Here is a 25,764-nt window from a genome sequence, read left to right on the forward strand (position 1 = left end):
AAAATGATAAAAATTAAACGAACAAACGATGAAATCTTCCATAAATTATGGACATATCGATTAATCGTCCGGAATATATGTATATTATACAACTTAATCGTTACTGCACAGCTGCTTGCACTAGTCGCATTCATTTATCATTAAGTTTTTCTCAAAATAATTCAACTCCTTAACGTATCTATACCAATGTACATATATTCGTTTGAAAATCAACAAGTTGATATTAATTATGAAACAGTCTAACCACCTTCTGCGACATTCGTATTAAAATTCTTGATAAATTAATTCACAACGAGTGTTAGGAATAACAGACTGTGGAAAGAGAAGATGAAAACCGATACCCAATTGTTATAAATATATCATTTGATATCGGAGTAGCAACGCGTGTAATATACAATGTATAAGGTAGAATAGCGCAGTAATAAATGGTTGAAAGAAAATTTACAAAATACAATATGAACATGTATGTATATAACTTCCAAGTCACATAGTATTATAGAGAGATTTTAAGATTGGAGAGATTTAAGATTCGCATTGCATTAAAATACATTAAATAAAATAAACAATCGTTTTAAGGAATAACATTTTATTCGTTCTACTTTATGCTTACATATAATTCAATTCGAACGTTAACAATTATATTAAATAATTTAATGTTAAAACGAAAATCCGCGAATATACGTGGAAATACTAAAGTACGATAGTTTCTATTTATTATTTTCGTTCGATGCAGACAAAAATAAAATACACGCATGCTACATATTAACGAATCGTTTAAATAAAATTCGTCTTACTTGTGAAATGTGTAAAAAGACGTAACATAAAGAATTGGTAAAATTATAATACGATAACAGCCAAGATAATTCGTTAAAATATTTTCACTTATCAATTTCACATATTTTCGATATCTAATATTTTCCAAATTCTTCGTTTCGAATTCAAAGTATAATAGAAACGCCTATCCGTTTATTTCTTATTAAGCTCCACGTCCGGCTGATGAAGGCGATGTTGCGACGTCAACTGAAATTATTAATTGAATCGTTAGTATCACCCATTAATCGAGTTCCTTAGTTTCTTACGAATAAAGCGTGAAAACGAATGAACGATGCTTTTATAAACTTAATACTTCCGTAATAATGCATTGGTATCGCATATCGCATATCGTCGTTATACAAGATTACTAATGCGTTTGCTAATTTCATACGAAATAATGAAAGAAATATGCTGTACGCATAGTAAGACGTTTTACATAAATAGATTTTCGGACAACGAAGCATCTATCGTATAAAATAAAATTTGCTTACATTATTCATTACTATCGTTGAATCTCATATTAATTCTTACTGTGCTTCTCCATTTATTCGTTAAACGCATAATTCATTCGTTTAATTATTCTAAGAGACAGTACCTTTAGTAGTATTTATTAGAATAATGTGAAACTAACGTTTATACAAAGAACGTTTGAAATTTAAATGAGGAAAAGAGAGGAAGACGAATTCAAGGAAGGAAGGAAAGACATAAACGGAAATAGAAGTGTGACTTAGGGAGAAGCTTGATACTCTGATCCAATCCTGCGCCTAATTAGCATACAAAACCATTATAGACAGTATAAAAGTTACAAAGGAAGGTGGCGAAGAAAGTTAACTTTTTAATGAGGTTTTGCATAACGATAGAACTTAAAATACTTAAGTTACTGATGGATACAGGTGAAGGTATAGTTTTACAACACAAGATCTTGAGATAAAAGATTCGCGTTTTAACGAAGTTCCGCAACTCGATAGTACCTGCATTGTCGAAGTTACTGATAGACGATTCTATTCGTTCGTTTTTGCTTTTTCATGAAATCAAATATTTGCATACCCATTGCCGTACGATTAACGACAAAGTGAAAGGGTCGAATCTCGTAGAATCCTGCCTGCGCGTCTGAGGAAGAAGCGTCTCTTCTTGTCCTTCGAACTTCTTCCCAGGAATAACGAACTCGTTACGCAGGCGTAGAGGTTCCATTTCTTCGCGTTTGTCACTGGTAACCGCGTCTATTTGATTCTCTTGAAGAACGTTGCCCCGCATATGCGGATCGAACCTCTTTCCGTGTCCACCGAAACAGGAATGTCCGAACGCGGAACAACCACCTGTTAAAATAGAAACGAAATTAGTTTTTGGATTATGAAATTTAACAACGATTAAACTAATTTAAGAGAAGAAACGATTAAATCAAATACATTTATAATAAACATTTACATTTATAATGAAAGACATTTGTCATAAAATATAGTTTACCATTACGGTCTACTCCTTGTAGTTTTCATAAATGTATAGAAATATAAATGTTACTTTTAGAGTATGATACACAGTTACTAGAATTCTAACGTACGTTCGTTCGATTTAACCGCAGAAAATAGCTGCGGTACTTTTCTAACCCGTAACAGAATATTTAACTATTGTTTAATTTGAAAATACTCGGCCGTATTTTACTATTTTCTAACTATTTCAGACCTCTGGTATCCGGGTTTATACCTTTCGCTAACAAGAGCAAACTTTTTATTAGACAAGGTGTCAAACCTTCGAACAATCTACAAGCATCATAAAAACATAATTTGTATCTCAGCTTATTTTGGGGTATAAAAATCTCGTTAAATTTAAGACACGACATTTGCAAAATAAAAGAAAATGCATATCGCGTGGAATGTCAAACTGTTAGAAGCTGATAAACGGAAGCGTAAAATCTAATTTCACTTTCAAATTTACTTTTCTCCTTCCGTGATACGAAGTGGAAAAAATAAATGCTTTTAACGGATCACGATCGGGAATTCGTAATATGGAACCTTCGAAATTGATTCTATAGAACGTAGAACAAGAAAGATTTTATACTTTATAGAACATACATAGCTCTATGATCCATTTTAGTAATTAATATTTCTTAGACGATGTAAAGTTTGAAAAATAACGGGCCTGCAAGAGACGGCAGATGTAAAAATAAATACGCAATCCCATAAATTCGAATGTGCAGTACCATCTTTTAAGTAGAGAAATATAATCGACTATTAAGAGAAAGGGAACGAGATGAATAACGCGTTTTCAACCTGTAAGCGAGAAATGTTACACGAAGAATTAGAAAAATGCTATTCTGAAATAAACGTTTTAACAAAAACCGAACGACTTTGCGATATAAAATGTGATATACGTGGATATGCGTATACACGATTTAAACGCAGAGACTCTGTCGACAGGTTGTACAATTTAAATAACAATTACACGAATCATTAAAATATTTTGAGCAATCTATTACCCCTTAACATTTACATGCTACGTAAGTTTTCATTTTCTGATTACTAAAACAGAAATACGAATAAGAAATCATAAACGAAATTGTATCACCATTTACACGCTCGTTCCTGCCATTCGCAACCTATTCACAAATATAAAACGTATTCCATGTTACGACGAAATAAAACGTGGTCCTTAAATAATTTAAAATTGAATGTACCTACGAGGTATGAATCAATCGAATCTCCTGAAAGCGAATCATAAATCGAGTGGAATAGAAAAAGGAGGAGAACAGAAAAGAAAGAAAAAAGAATGTATCGCGCGAGAGAGCAAACTAAATGACAAACTAAAAAGCGTGACACGAGACGTGATTGGTCGTACGTGATAAGAAATGAAAAACCAAATGGATCGAACGAGGGCTCGAACTTATTCGCTCGATTATTATCTTAAACGAAGGCTGGCTCTAATCGATCAACGGTTTCGAGCTTCTTTCCCCTACCGCGTCCTGTTCGCGCGTTTTAAAAGCTTCGAAAGCTCTTTAAAGGGACTCGATCGCCAGAGAGCTCGTTGCCAACAAGGATTTTCTTTTTTTCTTACACAAAGGTTACTCTGTGAATAGCAAACTACACAGATCGCAAAAATGATTCTTCTTGCTTTTCCTTCGTTTTTAGTTAGCTACAACAAAAGGGAAGGCGAATAGAAAAATTATATAGGAACTATTTTTGTAAGAGGGCGTCTACGTTCTTCTATATGAAAAAAGCTCTATCGTTTATCGTTTGACTTGTAACTTTTTTAATAGCTACATATAGTATACAATATAAAATATGAATACTTTTTTAAACAACGTGAAAGAGTCAAGGGATCGAACAGAGCGTTGAAAGTCAAGTAGATTCAAACGAAAACGCGAAAGTAATTGGAATTCTCTTCTTCGATCGTACAAACAAGACTGTACTGTCTGTAGCGGCAAGCGATGGTTCGCTAACGTTCGTTTCTTTTCGTTTTTGCTAAAGGTTGCGATTGCATAAACGCGCGTTAGAGACGCGCTAAATGATAAAATGTTCTAACAAAAGATATTAGTTGAAGTAGAATGGAAGGTTAATTTGGATTTTAGACATTCCATTCTCACGAAGAACATAATATCTACTATTATATGGATTTAGATTAGAAGAATTTGAATGAAATAAAATTCTCGTTTAAAAATGAAAATATGGATAAGAACACTGTGAGAGGGTTTAGAAGAAAATAAACTATGAGGTAACGTTGATAACGAGGTAAGGAATAAAAGTACATCGAGTGGATATTAAAAATTGATAACACATAAAGCGTAGTAACTGTTATATGCAATTATGGCTTGCGTACTTAGCTCCTTTACATTAAATTTAAAATAGAAATTACTAATTCTTGAGGAAACAGAATACAACGTCAACCGGTTGTTTCGTCATAGAACCGGTGAAATTAATAAAGCAGATATTCAGTTTCTCGCTAGATTAATTTAACTACGCTTCTGACAGTTCCTATTGCTAACATATATCAAAGTTTTCGATAAGGAATAGATAAAGTTCAAGCTGTTCGCACGAATATTTGTAGAAAGGGTTGATTAACGCATTTTGAACATTCTTCTTGATAAACTTCGCTTTTCTAAGTATCCTCGATAAGAGAAGAAACGATCTACACGTACTAGATCGGATGATGTCAATGAAAATTCAACACGCCCACCTTCTTGTGTCCAACAGCTGGAAAATTTTGGTATTTGATATAGTTGGAACTGCGCGATGATACCGGACATCAGAGGCAACCGTATGTTTAAACTTGTGCGCGCTTGCTATTCGTGGAGGAGATACAGCAAAGTCATAAAATCATCAAAGAACAGCTTTTATCTACGTAAATGCGTGTCTAGATAAACCGAGCAAGTGTAGCGAGGCGAACATAACCACGTATGTCTTTTAATTTAGCTTACCTACGCACGCATAAAAATATTTTTTCAGAAAGAAAGAACGAGAAAGGGACAGTGACGTTTTATAGACATTTGGGTTCCCCATCGCGGTCGTACGGCAAACGTTCTTACGATCATCGACTAAGATGTTTTATTCCGTCGAAGAGCATGAGTCCTTCAGAAATCAAACAGGCAAATACATACTTTACATGTACAGTTAGGAACAAAAGTATCTTTAAAACAGAATAAGCTTTTTAGAATTGGACCAGACGACTTGAATTTTTCTGACGAGTTGAAAGGATTAGTTTATTAAATGGACGTGTGAAAGAAGAAGTTGAAATGTTTTGCGGTTGGTTTGGAAACACGAAGAAAATAGTAAAGGGCAATTTTTAAGAGTCTTTTATCTGTAATGAAAATTTTAAAGGTACACTTTGTAGATCTACGTTGGTTAAACGCATGCTAAAAATTCCATCGGAATCGGTTCCAGAAACGGACTATGGGCACCGAAAATGAAATATATAGAAATATATAGGTTTGTTACAGTTGTAGGCCGAAAGCCGTAGAAAACTGCGACTTTCGTCGTTTTTAACCGTTTGCAACTAATAGTCACGTTAACCGAGTTCGATGAAATTTTCAGATTACGTAAATCTACGGAACGTATTTTTAAAATTTTTGTTTCACATGAAAGGGTTGCGATAAGCGAGCTTTACTATTTCCTTCGCGATTCCGATCAGCTGTCATTTTTTCAAAATCTTCTTTACACTTCTAACTAACTTCTCAAAAAAAAAAAGAAAAAAGAAAAAGTCGTTTGGTCCAATCTAAAAAGCAGAAAATTATTCCGTTTTGAAGAAACTAAAAATTGTGCCAATACTTATATTTCTAATGTACATCGTACGACGTATTCTTTTTTGAACATCGATGAGCAAGAGCAGGCCGTTGAAAAGTCGAAAACGAGAGGCACGAACAACGTCCTTTCGAGTTCTGTGCAAATATATCTCGCGTATATGTACATTCTCGCGATAAATCGCTTTTTACTCGAGCCGAGGAAAATAGAAATATTTGCGGGCAACGCGATCTCGACAAACGATTCATTCGCACTTTGTGTTTACGATCGCCGAGAAAATGCATTCTACGACTGGACAGCCTATTCTGCTGGACCCAACTGCAATTGCACGTACGAACACGAGAGTAAACGAGGTTGGCAGCTTGCACGATTCCATTGTCTCCGATTACGGATGCGTCAAAATGTAATGACACGTGGTAGCCTGTTTTTATTACTATTTGTACCCTGATTTATCGTGGCAGTATTTATTCGTGATAAAATCGCTATGCTGTTAAAGTTTGTTCCACTGTTTTCCAAGCACTGTTAATGTTCGCTTTTAATGCAGTTGAATGTGTTCGAAAGTGCTCTGTAACCAACCATCAACGTTCGAACGATCGTACGAATGTTTAACTTTTAGAAAAGGTTGGCGTATTTTTACCGTGTTTTTTCGCATTAAATATTTTTGAATCGATCGACGAGTCTCCTCCAGTCTTTAACAAACGATTATTCTGTTCCATATTTGTCGAAGGAAGGGGATTATTTTCTATGAGTTTCTATCAAATTTTGAAACGAAACGAAAGTAGTTGAAGTCGATCAAATGCTGCTCTTACTTAGATACTAAAGCCAACGACTGAAATACCGTGACAGACAGAATGGTAGAAATTTTATAGATTTACACATACATACACACACGTACGCGCGCGCACGCGGTATCATACGAATGGATGACAAAAGGAAAACAATTATATTAACCGTGAACATTTTCTAGCGGAAACAATTGGAGAAAACTTAATTACATTTTATACAACGAATGTCGACGAATTTTGGTTCGCCCGTAAATGTACAAATTTTCGAAACTTCTTTACAATATAAAAAAGTTACATTTGAAGGAAACGAATCGATGTCGTTCGTAGCTGAATTTCATGTAATACGTTTAATGTAACTGTACCTTTCGATCGTGCGATTAATTTCAACTTTAAATCGTAGTCTCCAATCATTATGTAACAAGTAAAACAAATACCGCGAGTCTTTATAAAGAACGAAACTTGAATCGATTCAGTTTCTTTCGTTTTAACTTCCCTCCAACTTTAATCCACAGATTAAGGGAGAAACGAAGCAAACACTACCTCGTTCGTTATGAATATTTGCAAAATAAAGCTGGCCAAATATTTACAAAACTGCCTACAAATTTTTACAAATACTACGACGCTTACATAGGATAAAAATCGAAATTGGCTCAATACTATTTGCTTCGTTCACGTGTAACGCAAATTTTAACCTAAATTGCACTCAAACAAAATAAAATCCGCTTCGGTTCTCTATAAATAATAAAATTCGTGCATTTATTAAGCAGGAAAATCGTTGTAAAATGCAGGCAAGGCGATTTATCGACTCAAAATCGCGTTCGATTCTTTTTCGTGAAACGAACGCGAGATTCGTTCCTTATTTCCAAAAATAATTGGGCAGCCAAGGATAATATTGTCCCGAATAACAATGCAAAACATTTCCATGACGCGTACTGAATTTTCAAAGTGATGTTCGCCTCCCAGAGTCACAGTGTCAACGCAGGTAAAATGAAACATCGTTCTTGAAAGGCAACGGTAAAAGAGGAGCAACTTGCCGACCTCGTTGTAGGTAGAAACGTCGTTATTTCTGGGATCAAGTGATTTAATAAAAGCGATTCGTCTCCGTAGAAATCTGCCTTTCGCGTTTTAAAGCACGCTGAATACTTTGTATTTTATCCAATTTTTATACATTTTCGAACCGCTACATCGGAACGATCAAAAAGAATATCGTATTACCTTCTTTTGTTTAATTTTACGACTGTGTCCTGCTATATCTATACGTGTCGTCCACTATTTTACTTTTCAAAGGTGTTTTAGCTACATGCATACTTCTTTTAATCTTCCTCTTTTTTTTTTTCTTTTTTCTTTCTAAAATATCAAATCAAAAAACAAGTATATACTTTTGCTAAAAAAAAAAAAATCTTAGCTACACGTACGTTACGCAACGGCGTTATCGGAAAAACACGACGCACTTGTTCATTAATTTTACGATCGACCGTAAGTACTCATTGTCAGTTTGTAATGAGTGAAACAATATCACGTTACTAAATAACGATGATAACGAACACGCTGATGCAGAGTATTCGCATTCTTCTAGAGATCTAATGATTGTTATCGTTTATTGCGTAACGATAGCGTATTCCATTGTTTTCCGATTTCTAGAATTTCGCGAAATTTCAAAATTCTTGCAAATTCGCGGAAACCGTCTCTTCTTCATCGCGAGATTGCCCCGCTGTCTGACATCGATGCTCGACCGCTTGAATAAGTAATCGAGGTTGGAAAATATAATGGAGATGATACAAGACGATGCATATACGTTATTTTTACGTTTCGTTGGAAATCATTTGGAAAACCTTTTAATGTACCCGAGAAAGTAGGTAATTTTTCTTTCGAATTTAATTCACTGCATGAAAAACTGTTTCGTTAAACGATTTAATTCTTCCTTTGTTTCTTGAATGGTCGATTTACGTAGATTCTTTGTTATTACCCATGCATACATTATAAATTACTTTGAACTTCAATTGATGGGGAACGAGTACCGTTAACGTAATTAAGGTGTAACTTCGTTGACTTTATTATATATTTGCTGATTATTTTTTAATTCTGTTAATACACGTTGAAATTACGTGTAATAATAAAACAGAAAATTAGTCGATAGATAATTGATCTTTCTCGTAGTAATTATATGAAGAGAAAACTTATAATCGACTTACGTATGTAAATAAAATAAAATTCTTGTTGATCACTATACCTTATTGAATATCGATTTATATCGTCGTTTTTGCTCATATACCCGTGTGTTAATGTTTTATAAATATTTTACAAATTCCCCTTAGTTTATTGTTTGCAAGCTGACTAATTAGAAAATGAATCAAACGAAGCATACATTCTCCACCCTACTCAATAATGTTTTATCATGCTAATTATTTTTGCAATATTACGTCCACTTGTATTCGATATTTTGCTGTAAAAATTACGCTCAAATACATATATGTATATCGCTGGAGCCTCCATTTATTTGTAAAACAATACGCAGGTTTTATCGAAATTACACCACGCTAGATATTGTTCGGATAATCGCGTCTCGGTATGTTCAGAACCCTACTAATAAGCCAATTGTTGGAAAAATTGAATCGTAGGTTACCTTCGGTACAATCCTAGTCGTTCTAACGAAAGTCGTAACGCTCGCCCAATTAAAGGTAAAGGGCAAATGAAAGTTCGATCGTACTGCACCTGGCTGGAACAATGCTTTCACGTTGGTTACCCACGAACTACTAACAAAAGCGATTGTTAATGAACCAGATGTTCGGGAAATAACAGTACTTCCGAAGTAACGAGAAAGATGCTTTAATCCCTTGGTTAAGGTTTCTAAATAGAAGAACCTTGAAAGAAAGTCCGTCTATCCGTCGATTTTTGAAATTTGGAGAATCGCGTCCAAAGAACGTATCTGCTGACAAATTATGAACGTCTGTTTAACATAATTCCTAAATTAAAGATAAGGTTGGCGAATGAATCGAAAGTTCCGCGATGACACGATTAATCGATCTCTTTGAAACGTCTTTTGTTTAAAATTATAGAAAATATAGGACTATAGACTTAAGAACGAATTTCTCATTTGTGAAAATTCTTTTATATAGACAATATACTTTGCGCTATACACGGATGGGACAAGATTAGCTCGTTAGTGTAAAATAACTGTCGATTCGTGAAAACCTTTATAGAGGAATGCCTGCCTTGATCGATCTTTACGCTAACTCGTAGAAAATCATTTGATATAATCGCGTACTCTGTTAATCCACTTTCAATGGAATACTACTCACCGTACAAAATACTAAAGTCGCGTAATCATTTATTTATACGATATTTTGTGAATAATATTTGTGTAGGAGCGTTTTAACGTATTTATCTTAATGAATCGTGTCGTTAAATCGTAATCGTATTTATTACGATTATAGACGAAGAAAAAAAGAAGATAGTTCTTTTACTTTTCTTATTTGAATCAATTCATACTTAATCAGATATTGATACTTTTCCATACTGCAGTAAAGGGCTAGATTATATATATAGATATATGTATTATAAGCCGATATATCATCGACGTTATTGAGGTGGTACACGATACTTTTGAGTTCTTGGTAAGTAAAATCCATCCCCATCATATTTTCCATACATCGAATTATCGTGAGTAATAAGATTTAGATCGGATGGAACTGCAACGAGTAAGACGATTAAAGGTACATAATAATGGAACCAATGTAAGGAAGTAAAATTCTTTATAATTGCAATGAAATATCCCTGTACTCGAGCTTTAGAGATAAGAATATGCATAAAATATAAATGTTTTTCAATTTCAGGATATATATTTCCTTTCGATAAAAGAATCGTAAAGTTTAATGGAAATATAATTGAAATACATTTTCTTCGTTAATAACTTTTTGTTTCTTTAGAAACGTAATTTCTTCGTTAAAAATTAATTAAAACCTTCTTGTTCAGAGTGGTACGAAGTATAACATAATTTGTAGAAAATTACTCGCTATTATTTAAAATATAAATGGATACTTGGAATTTTTTAAACGTATAACATGCTTATAATACGAAAACCACAGGTTCACATTGAAATTATAATGCTCGTTAGACTACTCGCTACAATGACAAGCAGCTGCATATTGTCCAAACACGCAAATAACTATGAATAGAACTCGTACTTGTACGAACTTTTATTACTTCTCTGCCTTTTGTTATTTATGTCTCGTGTATTATAAAATATCTTGCACATCTTCAGTTAACTAAAACTAGGATCACGCAACTACGTACTTACGAACGTAAGAACCACTCCCACTAAGCTATTCTTTTCCATTGAAAAGAAAAACGCTACCAGTATACCAAAATCTATTCTGTTATTAAATATTTATAAATTACCTTATCAATATATAGGATGCTTAAGTAATTTCCAATTTCCTATCCATCTACGAAGTTTCCAAATAGCTCTTTAGCTCCGTTTAAGTAACGTTGAATTTGACGAGTAAGCCGGTCAGAGATAGCCAGCGATAGCTCAACGAATAACGTTTACATTTACGAATTAATGGTTTATAAATTTATGGATTTCTCGACGCGTTGTTGAACAAGTAAAACGTGTTACATGTTTTCTATACGAGCATCTTACACGACTTCGTGTACCATTTTATATTTAGAAGAGAATATCGAACGTCGGATTCAAAAAATTGCAAACCAGTCTTAAAAATTCCAAACCAATCTCCGCATCTCGATAACGGCATAAAGTTACGAGAAGCTAGTTAGCATATTATACGTGTACATCCCTTGACGTCGTGCGACGTTTTATTTTTGTCAACTTTTTAATATAAAGTATATTTACGGCCAATTTAAAGCGATCTAATTGAACAAATCGCTGTAAAATTTTATCACGTAGTATTTTCTAGAATCGTCAGACAAATTCTGATCGACAGAGCTTCCATCGTTTTACGTTTCGTGTTACAATATTTTACGAATCGGACTCGGTACTTTAAATTACACTCGATTAACTTTAACCATAGAAATCATGTTATACGTCATGGAAAAAAATTGTTTTAAAAGGATAGATCACAATTTCTACGATTCTTTAGTCACCGATAACCAAGTGATATAACAACTACAATGTCGGCCACGTACTTGCAAAAAAAAAAAAAAAACAAAACAAGATAAATAAAACGTGGGTCGGTCATACGGTACGGACATGATACGCGCACCGTACATCTGTCAGATGTTAACATTTCAGTTATATCTATGTATCGGTTTTTACTATTACGAAACAAAAATATAAGAGAATTGTCTTTAAAGCTTTCGATTATATTCTTTTGTCGCTAACCTATTGTTAAAAATGTATTTAAAGACTAATTAAACAGATTCGTTAGCTACCGATTAAATATGATAAAACAAGTAGAAAAAGTGAGACAAAGAAACATCGAAAGCTTGGAACTAATGATTGCGAAATAATTTACATACCCTTGCAATAAAATAATTTATCTGTATCTAGCGTTTCGTATTTACTCTCCAACGTACATTAATTCCACAAATTTCAAACAATCGCACGAATAAATCGCGAATAAACTCAATTTACAATTACGTTCGTTAAATTTTCTACGATTTACTTGTGTGAAACAAATAAACCTTACGTAATTTATGTTGTTTATTATTTATGTTTATTATTTAACAAAAGCAATTCTATTCGATATCCTCCTCTCTATTCATTTGTCTAGACATTTCATATACGTTCGAATTCCGATCTCTCTTACTCGCATTTCGATCTTGTACGTATAGCGTCGTAAAACATTTACTGAATATTACTTTGCCTGCTTAACACTGTTTCATCGTATGTTATATTAGTAATCGTATTGGTTACACCTGTGACGATAACAGGTAAGAAACGTCAAAGGATATAATTCGATTTCTGCTATCATTGGAAACTAACGAGTGATCTAACAATTGTGCCACTGAGAAACAAAAACGTGTACTAAACAGATGAGTACGAATACCTGCGAGTTAGGGGATTTTGTATAATAATGGAGAATCGATCGTTCAATTTCGCATAGTCCGTCTACAAAATAATGTACGGTGAATTCGTGAAATCTATCCGACAACACCATTAAAAGCAACGATAATCGCTTATGGTTTTCTGATGTGTAATTAGTCACATATGAAAAAGCTCTTTCGTTCGAAAAAGAATTGCGAAAATGATAGGATCGAGTCTAATTTCATCGAAACGTAAGTCTCGTTTTAAAATATTAAAGGGATACCGATGAACATTTTCACTGAGAGCTTATAAAAACACAAAAGTACTCGACCGGCCTAAAGATGAAAATCAACAGCACGTTCACAATTAACTGTAACTTATTTTATCAAGAGGATCATCGAGAACTGATAACTGTTTCAACAGGCGCTCGACAGAAAACAAATCGCTTTTCAGCAAATTGATCTAATTTCTATACCAACTTCCGATAATTCGCACGATCGGTAGAAAATTCAAAGATTCTCTATAACCATATTTTCTACTCCGTTTACATAATTATCCCCTACGAAGGGAGGAAAGTTTCTGACAAAAAGAAATCGTTTTATTCACAGCAACACGGGATATTTACTTCCTTGCAGCCGTTTCGCGTCACGTCGATTAAAGTGATCATTAGTTGCGATTCACTTAAATGTAGAATCGAGTTGATCGAAGGGAGTGCGCGATTAATTAGCAACGGAAGTATCGACAAATATGAACAAATCCAATTACGCGCGAACACCAAGGCATAATGTAAAACTGTGCACGCTCGTTCGTGTCTTTACCGTCCGGATCAATTGTTACGTAAGTTTAAACTGTGTTTTCAGTATGTTACAAAATGTTCAGTATTTTACAAAATGACGAACGGACATAGATTCGACGGAGTTGCGACTACTGGATTAAAGAAAACGTTGAATAATTAGGAAGTTGAAAGAGAATTACTAACATTACAATTAAAAAAAAAAAAGAAACGTACAAGTTTAATTATACGTAAAAAGAAAGAAAAGAAAAACTCTAATACATTGGATATAACAGTGATTGTTCTTGCGTTATTCTTTGATCATCTTTCTGTAGACGTTTTACAGAATGGTGAAACCACGGTGAAATTTTCAAGAAAAATAAGTATTCGATTCAATTTGCTTCGCAATTTTATCGTACGATAGAACTCGGTGTATCTTCGCTTGGTTTACTGCGTACAATTTAGTTTGGAAATCTAAACGTTAAAGTTAAATCGAACGATTATGCGTATGGCATGCCGTATGAAAGTTTTCTTTCTTAACGCAATGAAACGATCACAGGGATGGAGTATCAACAAACTAAAGGAAAAAGTAATTCGTTTATAATGAAACATTCGGATTAACGCGTAACATTGAGTCAATAATCTTTGTTTGCTATCACGATGAAACTAATTTAAGTTCACGTTACGCCGAACGACCGAGAATTAAGTATTCGTTCGATTGCTCTTAAACTATACCGTAGCTTTTCTGCGGTACAGCACGGAGTAAAGTTCCTTTTAAATAAAGTTCGTTCTCTGCGAACAACAAAGAGCGAATATCAAAGATTCTCGTTCACAATTGTAACAGCTGCTGTCATATTTCTTGTACGTTTGCCTACTGGCAGACGCGTTCTTTTAAAAACTGAGAGAACGTCCCTTTCTCCGTTTCACGCCACCATCCTTCGCGAAACGGGGAGTTAAACGATACGAAACACGAAACCACCGAGATCTTTATTAAACTTCGATCGGAACAAATTAAATTATACTCGCCAAGGTCTAATTACAATATGCGGTGTAAAGGTGGAAAATTAGCAGGTTATAAGGAGGGAAATGTACGGAATGGAAATGTACCTGATAGCGTGTGTGATGGGAATTAATATTATTAATAAAATAGATAATAAAATTGTTCGAGTAGATTCGAAATTTCCTACCATTATATTTTTAGGAAAATAAATAATATTCCATTCTCGTATTTCGCTTTCGAAGTCTTAATATTCCTTTACGTTACGTTTAAATAAAAACGTTAAACTCAAACTTACTAACTTCGAAATACTTCGCTTGAAACATTCCTTCGTTTAGTCTAAAAAAACAAATTATCTACTCGAAACAAGCGATAAATATCGATGTACCTTATTTTATGATCACCTTTACTCTCTAAAATGAGAAAATATTTAGCCCTCCCCTGAAACTCTCGTATAACGCAGAATTCAAGGAAATTTATGGAAGAAGAAAGTTTTTTTCTTTAATAATACTCGAGTACTTCCATTACAAAAACAAAAATGTCTGGATCATTCGCACGAGAGCATTTTGTTCCACGACGTTCGCTTCGCTTTAAACCGCTAACTTTTCGCTCTCTTCTTTATCAGAATTCAAAAAGAAAAAAAAAAAAAAGAAAATTTTTACAAAGATGAACGATACAACACGTTTGACGATAATATCTAAACTCTGAAAGTAAATGTCGAGATCGTTCTAATCAAAATCTTCTATTTCGTAACTCACCCTCCTCTTTAAAATATCATGGAATGACGAATAAAAGAAAGTTTGAAGCAATAGGAAAACATATGATCGTTTTACAAAACAGAGTTATAATTGACAAGCGCGACAACCAGCGATACGTAGCCTACGAAAGAACGTTACGATTCGCAGTAAAAAATATTTAATACAAAAATGACCGATAGGAACTCGTATAGAGAAGAATCGCGATACTTTTTGTATCTTCGATAAGCGCAAATAAACGACCAGGAAACGGTACTCTTTGACAATGTATTTCGTCGAATAAGAAATTTCTAAAACGGCCGCAAATGTAAAATAAACAATTACTCACGCTTAGCGTAAGCTGGCTCGCTGACAGACAGTAGAATCACAAGCGTGCAGACCGATACACAGATCGACAGCGGAAGACCGGAAGTCGCGTTGCTCTTCATTTTCTTCTCGTGTAAGTTGTATCTCTGGAAGTCGTTCCTGTTGACCGGTCCGATGACTTGATCGACAACTGGCAGACGAAGCAAAAGATCCGATGCTTCCTTGACGAGCAGGTGGTTGTGAATGAACGAAGGAGACGTTACGCGGTCCTTCTTTTACGAGAGCGGAAACCAGAGTGGCGCAGTCGAACATTGCTGAGTCGAGCACGCTGACTACGCAGACACTGTGGGTGGTATATAATACTGGTTATATACAGGGTGTTGATATGTTGTGAACATGCGGGTTGATAAAACTCATTGAAAGAGACACGAATCGCGGAGACATTTAACTCGTTCGTTAGTGAACTCCTTTGTACCTCGTATGCATATACACGTTACATATATATATATGGTCGTGTAACTTTGAAGGTTGATGGAACTCGTTAGAAAGGGTGTACAGATTTCAATTTTGATTCTAAGTGTATGTCGTGAGTTCAAGCTTGGACATTTTTTGACATTTTATTTATAGTTCGCTAGAAGAATGGAAGTTTCAAAATTGCTGGAATCTCTCAGTTTGAAAATCTTTCGGCGGGATTTCGATCGCATCCTATACGTTTGTATTTGAGTAATCTTCCGAGTTGAGCTCTTCAAATTTTTGCGAAGAAATTGTTCAACTTTTTCGTAAAACTATCTTTTAATGCAATACCGATTTTTTATTGTTGTCTCTGGAAATAACGTATTTCTAGAGGTTAATACAATTATCAGGAATTGCTTTCACGTTGCAAATTTATTTTGTGCTTTCGCACTTCTGTAATTCCACGTAACCTACTGATTATCTTTACAGGACTATATTTCTATGGTATACTTTCTATTATATTTAGAAACTAGAGTATATAAAAAATGCATTTTGAAAGTATTTGAGCAGAGAAGAACATTATTTGGCTGATATTCAACGATCTTGGATATAGTTTTTATAATCAAGCTATTATGGCAAGAACATCAACCCTCTTTGTCACCAACAAAAAGAAGACGTAAAGTGATCGCTAGTCTTGATGCCTATCCCGAACAAATATAATTTTTTTTCTGTTGAGATATATGAAAAAATATTAAAAATATACTTTCCAAAAACCAATAATCTGTTCTAAGAAAAAATAAGATTTTTCTATAACTTGGATCGTTTGTATGGCCTTTTTTTCTATATATACATCGATCTATAGACTAAAGTGCAATATGTAAGCGAGTGTAACTTTCATTTGATTATCCCTTTGTCTCTTTTTCTGTGTGCGAAATAAAAATTGTACATCGTTTAAATCACTTCAAAGAAATCTAGATTTCTAATAGAAAAATTTTTAATATCGTAAGTTTCCTCCTTTATACAATGTAAATTTTAACAATGCTTTCCATTTCTAGATAGAGCTAATAACAGCACGAGAAACTTTCAATTCCAAACTAAAGGATTCAACAGCTTCGTTTACATTTTTACCCAACACTTGCAATTAACATTTTTAAGAATTTAATTACAACTTAACGCGATATCAGTCGAAAGTAACATATTTTGTTCCGATGGACGTAGAAATTGAAACAGTACATAATTAAAACGATAAATCTTTGATACCTAGCCACGAATACTTACTTCTAAGAAGTTTAAATGTATGTACATAGTATCGAAACAAGTTTCGTCGCACACAAACGTTTCATGCAAAGAGCTTATTCATTATGCAATGAATAATGGTTCGGTAAATCGAAATTCTAATCGTACACCGGCAGGAAATGATCCTCATTGTTCCTGTTCTATTCTACTTGCAATGGAAAATAACATATAAAGCAAATAATATATAAATCAGTCTAAACACGCGCAACAACAATTCAAATCCTGACATCAATATCTATACAATGATAAATAAGACAAAGTTTATCGATGAAATCTATATTTTCGCTTGCTTCTTTGCAAATGAAACAACCGATAACAAGAAATCAGTCTTGTGAAAGCAAGTTCGATGCCTGATGAATCTTTCGTGTCAAACGTCGTCGTAGTTTTTCTATTATTACAACGACTATCGCGTTAATCTCATTTATTGACTTTCTTTTTATTTGGCGCACTAAAGATAGAATTGTACAAATATTATGGAAAGATTGAGAACGGCATGCGTTTAAAAAAGAATTGGTAATTTTACATGAAAATGTTATATATAGAAATTAAAACTATAGAGACATGCGTAAATATTGTATAAATTTGAAAAGGGCACTTTACTCGCGTTAATTTCCAGTTTCTATAAAATTAACAACTGATTTAACATTTTACGCGCTGTAATACTGTGCGAGATTTAATTTATTTATTGCAACGAAAGTAATATAGAATTTCATTTAATAATATATTTGATTCGTTACGAATAATTACCAAATGTACTTACGAAGATATAACTAAAGTGAAATTTAAAACGAAATGACTGAAATATAATTTTCTATTTCTGCAAATACGAGATCTAATACTGTTACGTGATATGGTAGCAACAAGTGTAATCACATGTATACTATCCGTGTCGAATCGAAGTATTATTATTGGACATATGGTGTATTCTCACAATTTATTGGATAGATCATCGGTTTATCAGTTGCGTCAGCAATCACGAAACAGTACTACCTAATACATAATTCGATTCGTTTCCAAGCTCGAAACCAAGTGTAATTTAAACAATTATCATTAAAATCACCCTAAATATCGTTTCTTTGAAATTTATTTTATGCTCCTTTATTTTATGCTCCCTATTTTAAGCTCTAACTTCAAAAACAATAGGTTTATCAATCGATCGACGACGCGAGACGATACAAGATTTACTTTTAGTTTTAAGTCTTAATTTTAAGACTCATAGTTAGTTTGAAGCTTCATTTCTAAAATTGTATCAGATCTGGTGCAATGAAATAATGTTTCTTCTCTGCTAAATATAATTTTATTCGTCAAAATAATTTCTATTGTGTTCAACAACTGTATTCTATAATAGAGCCTATTCGGAATCACCGATTATTTCGTAATAAAAATAAATAAGTAAATAAATGTTCTACAAGTATAGAATTCTGTATTTTGTTATTTTTGTATTTCGTATACCCTATTTGTAATTTCATAGGAAATTTATGTAGCTTCAATTTACACTACTATAATGAATCGGTAATGTCTCATGTGATACAGAAATGTTGAGAGGGTCACCTGACACATGCTGAATCGGTAACGTTGAGAATGATACTAAAATGGTAAACGAGCTCTAGAGTTCCCTACATAAAAGTGCATTAAGTCCATCCTATACATGAACTTATATTATAAGTCTATGATCCTATACTTGTGATACGTATGATTTATGAATGACATTGCAATTGCAGTCAAAGTGACATACCGGTAATACAGTATTCTATAACAAAATGGTGATGAACAAGTTCCAATAATAGTAAATAAAATAGCGTGCCTTTTGTGTTTCTCATATATATTTGAATAAACTATATTTGATTCTAATGTAACGCAACATAACCCTTTTAGACCCAACGTGACTTTGTTTATATACAGTTTGATATGAATATTCAATGCTTTTAGAGTAGTAGTGTTTTATGTTTTATAATGTTTACATTGTTGGGTGAAGTAAACTTATGGACTTTTGACGACAATATTAATATAAAGAGTACAGACTTTGGTGCATTTCGGTGAGACAAATTAATTTATTCGTATTATAAATTATACTAATAAAGAAATATGTTAATAAAACTGTGTACAAAATAGTAGTATAAAACATTTGCATTCTAAAATATTGTAATAGTTTTACAAATAAATAATTTTTTTATACAATACTTTTTATTATTATAACAAGAACAAATTTTATATTACTATTATAGATATCATGATAAACGTATTGATCATTTACACGAAGAAGCAAAAAAATCTTATTGTCAGAAACGAGGTATGATATATGTACCAACAAATAAAAAAGGAAATAAATTAAAAGATTCTATCAAATACTTAGAGGTAAACTTCTAATCAAATACTAAGAACAAATATAATTAGTTTTGCGTTCTATATATTAAATAATATAAGAACAATTATATCCTTATAGGAACAATTGAAGGATAATACAATTGTACATTGTCAGTGGTATGATGACTGTGTTTTACAATTAATGTTAAACAATGCGTTATTAATACAAATACAAGTTAATATTGCCACTGGTGATGTATGTAAAATAACTTTTGATAAGTATCTCATAGGAAAACTGTTGGAACATATATCAGATGGTAATTGTATACTTTTATATGATTTACATTTATATGTTTATTCAAAGAGTTTTAGATATTTTATTATTTATATTTGTAGTGATAATCACAAGAAATTATATTCTTTGCATCTATAACGATAACCAAGTTTCTGTTGTACATTTTACAAGATCGAAAAGACATGTCTTCGATAAAATTAATAAACTTGAACCAAAATTATCTACGATTGATCTCTTTGGCCCTAATGGCCGCAGATTGGACAAAAAAGTACAAACCAATAAATGTGGTGATCTGGTAAATATATTTGTGAAAAATTTTATCGAATTAGGATCTTTTATCTTTATATTGTAACTAATAACTTCTCAGTTATCTTTTCTTGAATTTGTAATGAACTTTTAAAAATTATAGATTTTAATTTGGTGGAAATCTACTATAAATGAAGTTTATCCTTGGAGTCCTGCTGTAAAAGAACATGACCGTGCTAACATACATCTTTATCGTTTAATAGGGTATTCAAAAAGAGATTCTCCCTTGTTTTTAATTTTATTTATTTTAATTCTATCCTTTTATCTCTATCCACTGTTTAATAAAAATATTAACTTCTTCCAAATTTAATTTATAGATAATGTATTTTTATTTTCAGAGTAAAATTAGAATTAATTTGTTATATACGTAGTGAATTTGATCCCTTATGTATAATGTTTGATGCATGTAATGATAACATTATTCATTCTGTAGAACAAAAAGTTTCAAGAAAGGTAATGATATTGTATCATTCGTATCCTATAATGTTACAATAGATACAATTGAGTACTTTATAGGGCGAAGTAACTATAGAGTGGCGTACGTATGAAGTTTCTCAACAAGATAAACTTCAAAGAATAGCAATGGTTTCTGTATCATTGCCTACACATACAAGTTGTGTAAAATTTTCACCAACTCAAGAATTATTGTTATTATGTTGTATAGATGGTTCTGTTATAATTTATGACCAGACTAGAGCTACTACTGCTAGTGTAAAAGCAGCTTTTGTAAGCTATGCATATATGTCCAATACTAAAACAATGATTTCTAAAATGCTCAAAATGATATATATATGTATATATATTTAAGATACCTACATTGGCATCGTGGCATAGTGATGGAATAATATTTGTTGTTGGAAATGATAAAGGTCAATTTCAACATTTCGACATTGCTTTATCCTGTATTAAAAGTCAAACATTGACCGAAGAAGCAGCACAAGCTAATATACTTGACTTATCTTCATATTTCAGGTATTCTTTTAACTTTACTTTCTTACCAAGATATAATAGCAGCACTTGCTACGCATATAATACAATACAAAACATCTATTTACATTGTAGAATTCAACCAGCATTACTTCGCATGGAATGGAATAAAAAAACTGATTTAAATTGTTATATTAATTTACATAATCACGGAAATTCTTTATTATTGTTAATTTTTCAACGGTATAAAGTTATATAAGCTCTTTTTATAATACAAGTAACAAGTAAAAATGCTATTAATATAATAAATTTATAGAGGACCTCTTGGTGTTCTTAAAATGTTGGAAGGAAATTCTTTTACTGGTGATGTATTAGTCAAGAGATATTTATCTTTATCACAAGTTGAACAAGCAACTTCTTTACTATTAGCTATGAATTGGGATACTCATTCTCGTGCATGTATGCATGCATTAAATCAGATAGTAAATTATTTGTTTAAACTACCATTGACAACAGAACGGGAAAGTAAGATATACTTCTGTAGTTTAATTGATTTGTAATGTTTAATATAACGTAAACATAATATAATTTGATTCTCTAGATCTTATACAAAATGCATTAGGCAGTTTTCATGTACCTATTAAACCAATAAGTCAAGCTACTGAAGAAGAATATGGAGACGAAATAAGAGATTTAACAAGACGTTTCTTCCATCACTTATTAAGGTATTACATATATTTACTTTTCAAAAACGTTCGTGTAACACAAAACTAATTCTAGATATTGTAGGTATCATATGTTTGAAAAGGCTTTTAGGCTTGCTATAGACTTGAATGATCATGATCTCTTTATGGATATACACTTTTATGCAATAGTTGTAAATGATACAGCAATGGCAACTGCTGCAAAAGAAAATGCTGAACGCATATTAAGTAGATCAAATAGTTGCAGTAGTTCACGTAAGAATAAATGAAATATCCCATTATACATCTTAGTTCAAGGAATATACTATAAAAGACAATTTTCAGATTCTACATGTTCTAGAGCATCCTGCTCACTGTGTTCTGATTCAATAAGTGATAAAGGAGAAGTATCTTATAGTGACGAAAGTGACAATTTTTCAAAGGAGAATCAAACTGATATAAAATCAAAAAGTCACAATTATAAGAAAGAGTCTAGCAACCAAATTCCACCTTTACCAGTTCTCCATCCACATACCCTTCATAAAAATTTATTATCTACTTCATTTACCGACATATCACCTAATCAAAAAACTGACTGTAATCTAGAAACAAAATCTTTCAGTATATCTAATAATACTCTTACCACAACCTCCTTACATCATTCATCTCACCTTTCACTTCCAAATACATTTTTTACATCAACATCATTCAACAAACCACTGTATAAAATTCATGCACATCCAACATTAGTATCTACAATGTCTTCTACCAGTAATTCACAATCTTTAAATAACATTTCTGATGATTTAATGACAACTTCATTTGGGAGTCTGTCTTTAAATGAAAGAAAAACTGGAATATCTAATCGAGTTAATGAGAACTCTGTAGATACCACATTGAAGAAAGTCCTACGTGGTGAAATGCAGTTGCCTCTTGATAACATACCTAATGATACAATAACAACGAATCTAGTACAAGAAAATAGTTTTATGTCTACTCCTTTTAACAGTATGACACATGAATCAGTTACATCAGATGTTCCTTCTAATCTATTAAAATCTTCATTAGATAACATAGATAATAATATTATGTCTACATCATTTAGTACACTTGGTGCAGATATTTCAAATCCATATGATGAATCTTTTAATGATTTAGTAACTACTAAATCTGACTCAAATACTGTTTCATCTCCTTTAAAGAGTATTAAGCCATCTGTTACAATCAGTAATTTTGTGTCTAAAACGCTTTCTGATTCTGTTGTAACAAATAAATTAACATGCAATTTACATAACAATCATAGTAATCTAGCATCTACTTCATTTAATTTTCTTGAAAATCAAGTAACAGATTCATGCAATGGCAGTTCAAATAATTTTAATAATGATGATAATCCTAGTATTATGAAATTACAGCAACCTTTCCTGGGAAAAAAGCAAGTAGATTTCAATATTCCACCACCACCTTCTTTAACAAATTCATTTACGAATTATTTTCAAAGTCTTCCAAAAAAAAATCTTCCTTTATCTAGAAGTACATCAGGATTAGCTGATATTGATGAATCGATTAAAAAATTTTCGTCTATCAGAACAAGAAACGTCAATTCGTATTTATTACAAAGACAAAATTCTGCATCCAATATCTTACAAGATCAACCTAAATATACCAATATTAAATCTAGGTACAGATTTAACTATGACTTTGATTGCATTTCACTTCATGGAAGTTGTGATAACATTGATATGCATTCCTCTACTAATAATACGAGACTAGGTAATTCACAATTTTCTTCTACTTATGGTGCACAAAACAGATTTGATAGACATTCAAAATTAGTATCATCACAAAACAGTACAAATACTAATATTAGTAAAGAATCTAAGATATCTTCCAACATTCCACCTCTACCTATCATATCACCATCTACTTCTAGTTCTACATCCTGTTCTTCCTTCCCTACCTTCACAGATACAACATTAACAACAAATGAAAAACCAAAGGTTAAATTTTCAGATACTGTTACACATATTTTAGTACCTGGTACAGTAAGTATATAAACGTAAGTAAAGTATTAAAGATATCAAAAATATGTGGTATTCACTTTTTTTATTATATTTCTAGAGTCAATCACATAAACAAAAACGTTCCACAATTACTCAAGTACATTTAACTGATCCTAAACGGGAGTTAGCAGAAAGTCTTCCATTGTGCCTTGGAAATGAAGATTATCTTAAAGATTTTCAACCTCTACCAAGTAAGTGATATAGTTTAATAATTATAATAATGTTCAAATATGTAATATTATATTTTGTAGAAGAAACTATTAATGACAAAGAAAAGGAATCTTCAAGACAAGAAGAAGGTTCAAAAATAAAAGTTGTACACTTTGGACTATTATAAAAAGGAGATTTCAATTTAAATACAAAAATATATATATGTATGTATATTTTCTATACTTACATATATATAAAACTTGAATAAACACATGTATACTTTTATATTGTACATAATTTTTACACAATAAAAATTATTTTCAAATTACATAACTGAATTATTTATTTATTGCTATATAAATTATAAAACTTACTTCAATATTTTGCTAGTTACAACACAAAACTAATTTTTTATTCTTATATAAATTAATAATATTTTAGTAATCATTACTCTTATTTTTCTTTATTTTCAGTTAATTCTTCTAATTCTTTCTTGGTATCAATCAAGTCCCTATTTGGTATAAAACGTTTCTTCTCTAATGATGGATCATATTTATCAACATGTAATGAAACACCTTCCGGTAAAGTTGCTTCTAATATTCTAATAAGGATAGGATATTTTGTGGATGACACATTTGATATTTGTATATCTCTCTCATAAATTTTTAAATCATATTCAGCATCAACTATAGTACTTCCTTTCTTATATCTTTTTATCTTATGTTCTTTATGTGGTAAAGGAAAGCTATGAAAACAGAACACATCATTATGATATAATATAATACCAAATAATTCTTTATACTAAAAAATATGGCTATAATACTACCTTTGATCAATAGTAAAATTAAATACATTTGCTATTTTGTGAACAAAGCTTTGATAACTCTCAAGTACAGGATAATTGTATCCTCTAATTTGTATGTTTAAAACAGGACAAATTGGTATCACAAATTCTTTTTGCTATAATAGTACAAATAAATTAAATATTAAACATAATCATAGTACAAATTTAATATAAAGTATAATTTAATAAATATAAACTATTCATAGAAAACCTTTAAATACGGCGGTTCATATATACTATATAATCTCACTGTTTCATTAAATAAAGGACGTCGACAGTATGTTGTAACCTATATAATTTGGTTAAATAATTATTTTCCCAAATACGGTAGATTTATATAACCTCATTTTGAGTGAAAAAGAGATGTATTTACCTGTTTGAGAACATTTAATATCATTTTGTATTAAATGAAAGAATTATTGAAAGTTACTGTGTAATGTTTCAGTATAAATAATTTTAGCTATAACCACTTATTTTAACTAAATTGTACCATAACTAATAACTAGATAATATCGAATATTACATGTATGAAATAACAGGTAATAATCACATGTCCACAATAGTATGTCTATGGTACTATTATACTATTGTATGATATACATACTTAAGAAAAATTATTTTATATTAAAATATCTTATAAAATCCATTAAAATTGTCATTTATTATTGAAAAGCATAAAAAATAAACGGTAACATTGGTATATAATCATTAAATTTTATCGAAACTCTTTATAAAATTTCTATTTTAATATAGCTATTTCAATTTATTTTAACTCTCTGTTTTTAAATATATTTTATTTAT

The 25,764-nt window shown here is 31.8% G+C and overlaps 3 protein-coding genes across 4 annotated transcripts; 1 reads left to right on the forward strand and 2 right to left on the reverse strand.

Moving 5' to 3' along the window:
• Positions 1–254: 254 nt before the first annotated feature.
• On the reverse strand, positions 255–15,971 carry LOC139993753 (uncharacterized). Its single transcript, XM_072015765.1, has 3 exons — positions 15,665–15,971; positions 1,861–2,129; positions 255–1,020 (listed from the first exon to the last, which is right to left on the reverse strand). Exons 1-3 carry the CDS (start codon positions 15,762–15,764, stop codon positions 967–969), a joined length of 423 nt encoding a protein of 140 aa, XP_071871866.1. The 5' UTR covers positions 15,765–15,971; the 3' UTR covers positions 255–966.
• Positions 15,972–19,010: 3,039 nt separating this feature from the next.
• On the forward strand, positions 19,011–24,449 carry Frtz (WD repeat-containing and planar cell polarity effector protein fritz). 2 transcript variants are annotated; one of them, XM_072015750.1, is made up of 15 exons: positions 19,012–19,427; positions 19,617–19,746; positions 19,835–20,012; positions 20,092–20,285; positions 20,400–20,500; positions 20,635–20,749; positions 20,813–21,022; positions 21,105–21,268; positions 21,359–21,466; positions 21,540–21,748; positions 21,825–21,948; positions 22,013–22,182; positions 22,252–23,951; positions 24,028–24,160; positions 24,221–24,449. In XM_072015750.1, the coding sequence occupies exons 1-15, from the start codon at positions 19,345–19,347 to the stop codon at positions 24,304–24,306; spliced, it is 3,705 nt and encodes a 1,234-aa protein (XP_071871851.1). In that variant the 5' UTR covers positions 19,012–19,344; the 3' UTR covers positions 24,307–24,449. The 2 variants fall into 2 exon arrangements, with proteins under 2 accessions (XP_071871852.1, XP_071871851.1); XM_072015751.1 differs by lacking the exon at positions 24,221–24,449 and having other exon boundaries at positions 19,011–19,427; positions 22,252–23,965.
• Positions 23,998–25,671, reverse strand: Mrpl48 (mitochondrial ribosomal protein L48). The gene is made up of 4 exons (XM_072015763.1): positions 25,337–25,671; positions 25,175–25,252; positions 24,946–25,079; positions 23,998–24,864 (listed from the first exon to the last, which is right to left on the reverse strand). Exons 1-4 carry the CDS (start codon positions 25,358–25,360, stop codon positions 24,573–24,575), a joined length of 528 nt encoding a protein of 175 aa, XP_071871864.1. The 5' UTR covers positions 25,361–25,671; the 3' UTR covers positions 23,998–24,572.
• Positions 25,672–25,764: the final 93 nt, after the last annotated feature.

Source organism: Bombus fervidus, chromosome 13 (assembly GCF_041682495.2).
Source record: "Bombus fervidus isolate BK054 chromosome 13, iyBomFerv1, whole genome shotgun sequence".
NCBI lineage: Eukaryota > Metazoa > Arthropoda > Insecta > Hymenoptera > Apidae > Bombus > Bombus fervidus.

Coding starts and splice junctions, on each gene's coding strand:
- Frtz (XM_072015750.1), top strand. CDS start 19,345: ATGTTTACATTGTTGGGTGAAGTAAACTTATGGACTTTTGACGACAAT. Junction 19,428..19,616: donor ACAGACTTTGGTGCATTTCG/GTGAGACAAATT, acceptor TTACTATTATAG/ATATCATGATAAACGTATTG. Junction 21,023..21,104: donor CTAGTGTAAAAGCAGCTTTT/GTAAGCTATGCA, acceptor TATATATTTAAG/ATACCTACATTGGCATCGTG.
- LOC139993753 (XM_072015765.1), bottom strand. CDS start 15,764: ATGAAGAGCAACGCGACTTCCGGTCTTCCGCTGTCGATCTGTGTATCG. Junction 2,130..15,664: donor CGAGCCAGCTTACGCTAAGC/GTGAGTAATTGT, acceptor CTATTTTAACAG/GTGGTTGTTCCGCGTTCGGA. Junction 1,021..1,860: donor CGTTAATCGTACGGCAATGG/GTATGCAAATAT, acceptor TAATAATTTCAG/TTGACGTCGCAACATCGCCT.
- Mrpl48 (XM_072015763.1), bottom strand. CDS start 25,360: ATGATATTAAATGTTCTCAAACAG. Junction 25,080..25,174: donor ATGAACCGCCGTATTTAAAG/GTTTTCTATGAA, acceptor GTACTATTATAG/CAAAAAGAATTTGTGATACC. Junction 24,865..24,945: donor AATTTTACTATTGATCAAAG/GTAGTATTATAG, acceptor CTGTTTTCATAG/CTTTCCTTTACCACATAAAG.